At 40.4% G+C, this 10,175-nt stretch overlaps 1 protein-coding gene across 2 annotated transcripts; it reads left to right on the top strand.

The window, feature by feature from the left end:
• The first annotated feature begins 2,575 nt into the window (after positions 1–2,575).
• Sln (sarcolipin) lies at positions 2,576–7,599 on the top strand. Of its 2 annotated transcripts, none has more exons than XM_023709451.1 (2): positions 2,576–2,672; positions 6,974–7,599. In XM_023709451.1, exons 1-2 carry the CDS (start codon positions 2,621–2,623, stop codon positions 7,141–7,143), a joined length of 222 nt encoding a protein of 73 aa, XP_023565219.1. In that variant the 5' UTR covers positions 2,576–2,620; the 3' UTR covers positions 7,144–7,599. The 2 variants fall into 2 exon arrangements, with proteins under 2 accessions (XP_023565219.1, XP_023565218.1); XM_023709450.1 differs by having other exon boundaries at positions 2,579–2,672; positions 6,978–7,599.
• The last annotated feature ends 2,576 nt before the right edge of the window (positions 7,600–10,175 follow it).

The raw sequence follows: 10,175 nt of genomic DNA on the forward strand, positions 1-10,175 counted from the left end.
ATTCTATTCATTAAGAGAATGCAACTATATATCTATCCCAACCACTTTGAATACACAGATACAAAATGGACATTCATAGTTATATCCAAATTTTTTTAAGTTCTGCTGTTGAATATTACAGGTGTGTAAACTCAGCAAAATATTCCAAAAGAGTCCAGTAGCCCATAATAGCATTGGGTCCTATTTTCATCTTTTTAAATCAGAGTCAAAAACATTGATTTTTTTTTTTTTTAATGGACCTATGGATCCTCAGAGGTAAACTCTCCTAGGCCTCTGGATAGTTGTCAGATAACTTTTGGGTAATTTGCATATTTTTCTAGTTGGTCAAACTAATGACCAACTAAATTCAGAGTGTAATCCACTCTTTAGTGAGAGCACAGAGGAAACCACTTATGTGCAGAAACTTCTAAAGTCTGGGAGGTTGGGCTTAGGAGACAGCTCAGCAGTCTAAGCACCTGCCTGGCAAGAGCAAGGACCCAAGTTTGATTCCCAGTATCGCATGCCATGCTGGTCCAGTGCTGAGCCAGTCACCACAACTGGGCATGGTGATGCATGCCTGTAATCCCAGCATGGGGAAGGCTGAGACAGGAGGATCACTACGAGTCCAAACTGCATAGTGAGACCTTAAACCGAAAGAATAAAAAAATCAAAATAAAATAAAAAAATAAAGACTGGGATCTGGTTAACCTACTGAACACAACAAACAGTGGTAAAACATTAGATACACTTAAGGACACAACCAGGTAGACAAACTGAGATAACTTGTTAGTGAGGTCCAGAAAACAGTTGGATTTTCCCTCCCAATTACACTGAAATTAAGCAATGCAACTACATAAACAGTAAGGGACAAATGTTTGTGACATGTTAACATTTCCCCACTGTCTTTCTATGTAAAATATGGTAGAACTCATTAGTATTCTAACATGTACAAAGTGGACACCTGTTGTATAAACTCAACATCAACAAATGGTATAACATGAATAACTTAATTCTAAATGAATCCAAAAAGAAAAGATTTTTTAAGTTATAGAATTCATTCGCTAAAAATATCTTAGAAATTTCAGATTTTATCTATACAGCTTCAAGTACATAAATAAAAGTGATATAAAGTCCCTTCCTTTTGAGTAGTAAAATTAGTCATTGTTTAGTTTTTATACTTTCATATAGTTTCAAATATTCTAAAATAGACATATTACTTTTAATTGGGCAAAAGATAATTCCAAGTGGATAAAAAAGGAACAGCTGTGGCTTGGTGACCAGGAAAACATTCCCAGTATTTGAAACAATTTGGCATGGGCTCGGAGGCAAGAGACAGAAATCTGACTAAATTCACAGGGCTTGCCAGATGGTGACAAGCAGCCGCCAATGTTCGATTGTGCTATAATTATTATAACTATCTGTCACTTCTGCCAGTTATCTTTTTACTAGACAAGTGGTGACAGGATGCTGTATGAAGCCGACCCGTCATTTGTTGGGCTTATGCTGAAATGAAGTAATGGAATGGAACATCTTTTAGTAATGCCTCTGGGATGCAAGGGGGTGTGGGAAAGGTTTGATTATGAGTACAATTACGGAGATATTTTTGTTTATTGCGTTCTGGGAATGCATTATTTTGAATGACCCTAATTGGGAATTTGGAGAGGAGATTTGTTCTATTGCCTATGAAGTCAGGAGTTGCTCAGAGGAATGCTGTTTCTGGGGTCATGGTTTAAAATGCATCATTGATCTATTTTCACATTCAGTTAATCACTCGAGAGGCACCATTTATCCCTAATTGAGTAGAAATTCATCTTAAAGTCTGAGTTTAGCTTGTGGCTATATTTGAGAATTGCATAATTTTAGTTTTTTCCAGTAAATCCTACATACCTACATTTGCTCTATAGCTCACTTTTGTACTAATTTTGACCACTTCTCTTAACTCCAAATCTATCCAGATCACTGAGTTTTTCTGTCTAAGTTTCCTACTGTCAGTTTACTGACTGAGATATGCAGACCATAACTCCCTCAGCTGTTTTGGATGAAACTGTAGATGAATGTGTAAACGTGTGGCTTAGCTGGAAAGTTATGCATAGCAGGTGACTGGGCGGATAGCTTTCACTGCTTGGCCTGAAGTCGGCTTTGAAGGGGTGCCTATGGAATTCTGGCGCGTGTGGGTGTGGGCTGTGGGTGTGCTTGCGTGTGGGAGCAAGGCAGAGCGAGCTCTTCACATTTCAAGTAGCTCAAGATATGAGTGGTAAAACAAATCAGGTTTTTGTACCTACATATGCTGAATAGAGAGAGCAGGCAAGTGCAGCATTGATTTGTTAAAATTCGTCTTGGTTCTTGATGTTTTAAAGACACTTTGGAAATACTCATAAAGATAAAAGATAAATTTAAAATCCACATCAACTGCAATTGAAGTCAACTAGAAACAGAAGGTTTTTAAGTCCTGGGGGGTTAATACAAATTAGCAGACAAAGGAACAATATCTTAGTCAACTGTTATCTTGTCCCCTGCACACAAATAGCCTTGAATCTTTGGTGGTTATTCTTTGAGATGTTTCGTCAGTGACATCACAGTGATTGTCACTTCCCTAGGACTACTTTAGGCACTGCCCAGAGCCCAGGAGTGCAGACAGCCTATGAGACAGCAGGCATTGGAACCTCAGCTGGAGAAAGCCTATTGCAGTCAAGGTATGTCCTTGACCTTCAGGTAACCCAGGATTTTATGTTCAGCATAAAGCATGTATGTGTGTGTCTATGTACATGTTGGGGATGAGAGAGGGATGCTTATATTACATGATGAAATAGATAATTACCATTTTACATGGCTTTTCTTAAGTTGAAGAGCAAATCTTGTTGATTCCCATTTCTCTTTGGTATGTGTTTTTATTATTATTTTTACATCTTTTTCATAAAGTAGAGGAAAGATTAATTCACATTTTCTTGAAGTTTCTAATGAGAGAAGGCCAAAGGCAAACCACTAGTACAACTGAGTCATAGATTTTTGGTTTTCAGTTCATTCACATGGCAATTTCCTTAGATAGTATGGTGAGATCCTAGGGAAGGCTTTAAAATACAGCCAAAGCTGAATAATGGAACATCGCTGACCTGACTTTCTGTATCGCTTTGGATAATTTTTTGTAAATGGTATAAATGTATGTGTAAGTAAAGATCACAACTTTCCATTAGCATATTTGCAATTGAATTGGGTTCACTGGTAATTCTCACCTTCTTTATGCTTAATCATTTATTTTTTCCTACATTATCTTTTTTATTATAATTTTCACTTGCTTTAATCATTTAAAAATATAGAAAACAACAAATACTTAAGGTTGCCATAAAGGGCAAAAATTAGTAAAAAAATGTGGTGGCTAGCTTGTTAATTCAAGAGGACTGAAAAAATGTGAAGAGTACACAAAACACATGTACTTAAGTGATCATTCTAAAATGACACATGTATAACTGTCACTCATCAGGACCCAGGTTCTCAGCACCACCCCGGAAGATCATTGTTTCTCTATTCTGACTTCTGTCCCAAAAGGTTGGGATAATCTTGCCCTTCTCTTTAAGGAACGTACTCCTAGACAATATGGAGTACATTCCTTACAATATGGAATTAAAAGCAATACATTCTTTGCTTTTAACTCTCTAGAAATGGAGTCATATTGTGTTTCTCTTGCAAACTCTTGTGCTCATCAATTGTATTTGTGAGAGCTGCTCATTTGTTGTGTGTAACTATAATAGTTTATATATTTTCTTTGTTCTATAGCATTCAAATGCATACATACCCCACAGTTTTTATCTACACTGCTGTCTATAAACATTTAAGCTATTGCCAGCTTGGGGTCCTTTTGAAAATACTGCTGTGAACATCCTTGTTTGTGTCTACCAGGGCATGTGTACTTGAACATTGAGGGTAGCACTATGTTGACATTTTTAGATATTGAGGGTAGCACTATGTTGACATTTTTAGATATTGAGGGTAGCACTATGTTGACATTTTTAGATGTTAGGAAGAGCATTTCCCACCTTAATAAAAAATGCAAAGTGTCGTCCGTGGTAGTTGAAAATGACTTTGTCTCACTGACTTTGTTTAGCCAGGCCGGTTAATTGCTACCCTAACTTACTCTTAGAACGCTTCCATGGCATATTAGAGCACCACAATGCTGGTGATTAGTTCTAGTCTGCCAGTTTTAGCTCTGTCTCTGACTTCCTAGATCCTACTACACAATCAACCTCTCAAAAAGTCAGTTTCTCAATTGTGGTATATGGAAAGGAAAAAATCATAATACTTGCTTGAATTATGAAAGTAATGGAACAGCTTCCAGCAGCATTTTTATTTTCCATATGTATTTCCATTGAACATATATATTTCATGATTATACACACACACACACACACACACACACACACACACACGCCATGATTCTCTTTATGTAGGAGCCTGATCTAGGTACCAGATTTGATGGGTTTTTTGCCTTCCTGAATTGGGCTACTTTAAAATCATTATCAAGGGGGATTCATAGTTTCTGCACGTCTCTGCATTTCTTGAGAACTTACCAAAGAAGGTTGATTTCAAGTTCATCAGGAGGCAACTGTCTTTGATGCTTGAAGCTATTCCTTTCCTCTGTGTACTTTCCCCTCCAAGTAAATGTGTGTATTTTCATTGGTCATATATTATTTTCTTCATACTGAAGGCCAAAGGACAGGTAAGAATGAAAGGGAGGGCTGGAGAGATGGCTCAGTGGTCTAAAGCACCTACTTGGAACAAGCTTGGCAAAGCATCAGGGACTGCGGTTCGATCCCCCAGCACCACATGCCAGCCAGCCCCGCCCCCTGGTGGGCTGAGCTGGCCACACACACACACCACACTCTCTCTCTCTCTCTCTCTCTCTCTCTCCCTCTCTCTCAAATAAATAATAATAAAAAAAAAGAATGAAAGGGAAAATGAAACAGAAACTGGTAATTTTGGGCTGCATTTTAATCCTTTATTTATTTACTTATTTGATGCAGGGTCTCACTTCAAAGCTCAGACTCATAGTGATCTTCCTGTCTCAGCCTCCTCAGTGCTGGGATTATACGCATGTGCCACCACTCCTGGTTTCAGTGGCCAGCATGGCTCTGGGGCCTGCACAGCATATGGTGCTGGGGATCAAACTCAGGTCCTTGTGCTTGCCAGACAGGCACTTAGATAGCTGAGTTATCTCTTCAGCCATTGGCTGTATTTTAAAGAAAGATGCAACAGTCTACTGATTGGCATTATCTGGTTTGAACCTGTATGTTATACCAGCAATTACATAACATTATAGCCAATTACTCAGATTCAATGTGGGCAATTAATAATTTGGTCTACTGATAATATGGTAAATACAGTGCTTGTAATTAATTTTAGATCCCAGAAAATATCATTTATGCCAAGAACTTGTTAACAAATACTTCTGCCTCTTGAATTTCCACCCTTAGAAACATTGCAGAGTTTTCTTAAATGTCTAAGCTATAAATGTCTCCCTAAAATTTTCTAAAACACAGAAGTTTAAAAATCCACATTGCATAGCCAGAGTGTCAATTATGCTGTATCACTCAAAGTCATCATTTGATTGACTGCATTGCATATGTTCTTGAAGCATGATTGCCCGCACGTACAATCTGTACACACTCTGAAGATATCATCCTTGCTCTTTGAAATGTTTATAATCTACGCACATCCTGCACCTGACTAAAAATAGCTGGCACAGGCCTTTGTTGAGCTAGAAATACCCATGAGGTTAACACTTGCCCTTTGGACTGAGAACCTGTAGTGTGAGGGACTTCTGGTTGACCCCGGTCGGCTCTGTTCCCAGTGCAGTCTTGTAGGAAGCCATGCAGCTGTTGAACTCCTTTGTGCAGGGTTAGAAGAAGTCCTGCAGCAGCCTGAGCCTGGGGGTTTATTGTGTCCACTTCTTTTTTTTTTTTTGGTGGAACCAGGGATTGAACTCATGCCCTTGCGCTTGCCAGGGAAGCGCTTATTCCACTGAGCCATCTCCCCGGCCCCTGTGTCCACTTCTAAATGTAGTTCAAAGCAAGAATAATATTAAATTGCTTTTTTTTTTTTTGCTTTGGTGCCCTTACTTCCTGATACTCTGTTAGCAAAGTGAACACATGCACAGAAGTTGGAGAGAGAAAAACGTGGTACTTTATCTGTTACCAAAAACTTTGATGTAGTAATTATGTGAAAAAATAGGGCAAAAATGTTGATCTTTATCACATCAAATGGAGAAGCTAGCCTCTGTGTTCATCAGAGCTCTTCAGGAAAACAATATTGTGTGTGTGTGTGTGTGTGTGTGTACACGTAATTTTAAAGAAATTGGCTCAAGTGGCAAGTCCAAAATCTTTAGGATCCATGGGGCTGGGGAGATGGCTCAGTGGGATAAGTGCTTCCTTGGCAAGTGCAAGGGCCTGAGTTCAATCCCCGGTTCAAAAAAAAAAAAAAAAATCTTTAGGATCCAAAGACGGTCTGGAAGCTAATGTTGAAGACCAGGGTGTCAGAAGGTTTGGTGTCCTTTTTTTCAGTCTGGTCTCAAACTCACAACAAACCTTCTGCCTCAGCCTCCTGAGTGCTTGGACGATAGGCATGCACCACCACCATTTGATGTCTTTTAAGGTCTTTTTCCCTTTTTTGAGATGGCCATAATCTCCTTGTGTTTTCATGTTGTCATTCATGGGTATATCCTAATCTTCTCTTCTTCTGAAGTCACCAGTCACTTTAGATTAGGGCCCACTGTAGAGACCTTATTTTATCTCAATTATTTCTTTAAAGATCCTACTTTTAAATACAATTTCATTCTTAGGTCCTGCCAGTTAGGACTTCAGCATGTGCTGAATAGAGCCCACACAGTTCTGCCTGATCAGTCTCCTTGTTCCTTACACTTATGTTTGTTTTGAAGAACGAATGAGCATTGTCTGACCAGAATGCTCACTAATCTCCCTGTATTTTCTTTGCCACTTTCTCCTAGGCAGTGAGGATAACCTGGAAGTCTTTGGTCGCCCTCAGAAGTCTGCCCAAAGCTCTTGCCCAGCCCCTCTGATGATGGAGCGATCCACCCGGGAGCTATTTCTCAACTTCACCGTTGTCCTGATTACAGTTCTCCTCATCTGGCTCCTTGTGCGGTCCTACCAGTACTAGAGGCCATGCCACACCCCTGGGGTGGACTGAGATGCTCTGGAGCTGTCTGCTGCGCGGCCTGAGCTTGCACTCGGGTCGCTGTCATGGGATGCTGCTCTTGGCATGCCCAGGCGCCTCTGCCCTGCACTCACAGGGCCTGCTGTGCCCCAGCATGAGGGCTGAGTGTGTGTTCTCCAAAGATGCTGCTCTTACTGGCTGCCAAGTGTCTTCCAGTGAGCATTAGATCTGTTCCCCAACTCTTACTGCAAATGTGCCAGACAAGCCACAAGGTTAAAATTAAACTGGATTCGTGATGATGTGGAATGATAACAAGTCCCTGACTTGTCTCCTCACACCTCCCGCCAACCCACACTGTCTGTAACCAAACTCTAATTCAACTGTCAGAAAAAATGTTAGAGGAAGTCTTTGTCAGACTCTCTAGCTGTCATGTGAATAAAACTAAGTCAACCATGGAAACAGCTTTTAGCATTTATTTTAGTTTCTAGGTGTGATGCAGCCTTTGACCGTTGGCTGGGACTGAAGTGGCAAATGCGACAGTATTTCTAGCATTTGGGATAAGCCAAGTTACTCCAACTGGTGAGGATTTGAAATGAAGTTAAGTAAAAGGGTCACATTTCAATGAATCTCAGTGGGTCATTGCTCCTCAACCTTTCCCCTTATCTAGTCCCACGGGCAGAGGGAGTAAATCCATTCATTAGACAATCTGGGCCAGGCCCTAAAGTAGCCACTAAATGCTTGAAATTCTAAGAGCACTGATATAGCTAAAGAGAAAAGGACAATATTATATTTTGAGGTTCCCAATAAGAGCTGGGAAACAACTTCAAGTAGTGCTTAGCGTCTTGTCCTTGATTCTGGAGTTAGACCCCACGTGTGGATCTGCAATTGCTAACAATTTCAGTGCCACACACCACTCAGAGGTACATGGCTCTTGGGTCCTTGGTTCATGGTTAGTTGGCCTTCTTTTTCTTGATGAAAACCTCAGAGAATGTACTGATACACATTGTGTGTGCATATATTGGAGCAGGTGTATGTTTGTAAAAGGAAAAGGTAAGAGGAGGGACATGAGATTCTCCTCAAACATTGGCCCATCAGATCTCTCCCTGAAGGCTGAGGCTAGAACCCACATTTACAGCAGGTACCATCTCCTGTGTGTTGTTTGTGAGCTCTATCCACATCTCATGCCACTTAGCATAAATGTGAACTGAGAGGGAAACACTTCCCTTGCCAGATATAAGCGGGTCAGCGACGATGACAGCAGTATCATCTTAACCATTATTCAGGACTGCTTTACTATTGATCGATAGAAACCATCTGATTATGTTGTAAATTTTATCCTCATATTCTTTAGGATTATAAAATATCTGCCTACTTAAAAAAGGGGAGCAATTGTCATTCTCTATATAATTTATCTTTGGTTTTCAATGTGTACCTCCTTCCTTTCCTGATCTGTGACTGGATCTATTGACAGGATTCATTTTCAGGCCACATCGTGGGCCATCATGTGGGGATAGTGCATTCATTAGCAACTTCAATTGTGAGACTAGGAATTATTTCTAATGTCTTCCACAGTCAGGGGTCTCAGTCATTTTGGCTAAATCTCTGCCTGAGTCACAGGTCTCCTCTTGTGCGTAACCTTCCCTGGTACCACCTGGCCATCTTTATCAATAGCAGCCAGACCACTTCTTCCCTCTCCATCTTACCTATCGAGTAGCTTTCTGTTGGGTGAGATCCTTATTATTTTTCCCCCAGTTTGTGGGTTGAATTGCTCACAAGGATTAGCTTCCCTTGGCTGGGGTGAATCATCTGACACTGCAACTTGAAGTGGCTTATTTTGGGCTCACAGTTTCAGAGGTCTCAGCCCACAGGCAACAACCCCAGTGCAGAAACTTAATGGCAGAAGGATGTGCGGGAGCAAAGCTGCTTGTGTCATGGCAACCTGGCAGCAGCTTAGGAGGAGGGGTGCCGGTGAGTGCTACCCCCTCCAAGAGCACAGGCTCTGAGGCCTTCCTCCAACGGGGCTCCACTTTTCACCAAGTATTGAGCTACAAACATTGAACATTGGTGGGTTAGCCCGCTGGTTAGTAAAGCACCTCAAGATCCCATCACCTCTGCTGCAGTGTCTAATCCGGTCGATCTGACAATTAAGTTCAACTGCTGCATGTTACAATGAAGCCAAACATTTGAGGGTGTTTTGTGTTTTTTGGTTTTTCTTTTTTTTTTTTAGGATCTTGCTGACTTAGGCTTTCCTTTCATTGTTCTCTAAGACTCATAATGCCTTGGACAGCCTTTACAGCACCCACTTTTCCAACTATTCTCTCACACTGAAATAATTACATAGAGGACATGGTGGTGAACACCTATTATTCCAGCACTTGGGAGGCTGAAGCAGGAGGAGTTGAGGCAGCCTGGGCTACACAGTGAATTCAAATCAGCCTGAACTACACAGCAAATCCTGTTTCAAAAAATTTACACAGGCTTTTTATCCAGTTCTGTGAGACTCAACACCATATGTGGCCCCCAATTCCCCCCAAACTATAATATTGTTGTTGTCTTCAAAGAGCATAAAAATGATTCAGATAATTCATGACTGAGAAAAGAGGCTTGAAGTGCTTCAGCACAGTCAGCTTCACGAGCTACATTTCTTTTTTTGCTCCATTGGCTCAGACAAGGAGTGAGAAATGGTAAGAAAAAGGTAGTGTTTCCATTGTGTTCTCCAATCTAATTTGGGGCTTTAAGTGTAGATGGAACCTCAAGGTGACAGCCATTTAGTTTTATTTGTACATGTTTCCATCTATTAGTATATGGGGAGTTGGTAGCTGTGCATAATACATCTTAATTCTTTTCATCTCATCCCTGCTCTTTCCAATTCTTTTTTATTTATTTTATTTTATTTTCAAAGTTTTATTGATAAACAGATAGCAATGAGACAGTTTCAAGTCAAATCGGAAGTACAGTTTCAACAAATAATACACTGCATATATTCTTCTTAGTGGTTAATTGCTGTACAAGATGTGGACTTGTGATCCTATTTA

The sequence above is a fragment of the Octodon degus genome, unplaced genomic scaffold (assembly GCF_000260255.1).
Source record: "Octodon degus isolate 3935 unplaced genomic scaffold, OctDeg1.0 scaffold00012, whole genome shotgun sequence".
In the NCBI taxonomy this organism is placed as follows: Eukaryota; Metazoa; Chordata; class Mammalia; order Rodentia; family Octodontidae; genus Octodon; species Octodon degus.

Bases quoted from the DNA above. Each gene is read 5' to 3' on its own strand.
- Sln (XM_023709451.1), top strand. From the start codon at position 2,621: ATGAGACAGCAGGCATTGGAACCTCAGCTGGAGAAAGCCTATTGCAGT. The intron at 2,673-6,973 runs GTATGTCCTTGA...ACTTTCTCCTAG, and splicing joins GAAAGCCTATTGCAGTCAAG to GCAGTGAGGATAACCTGGAA.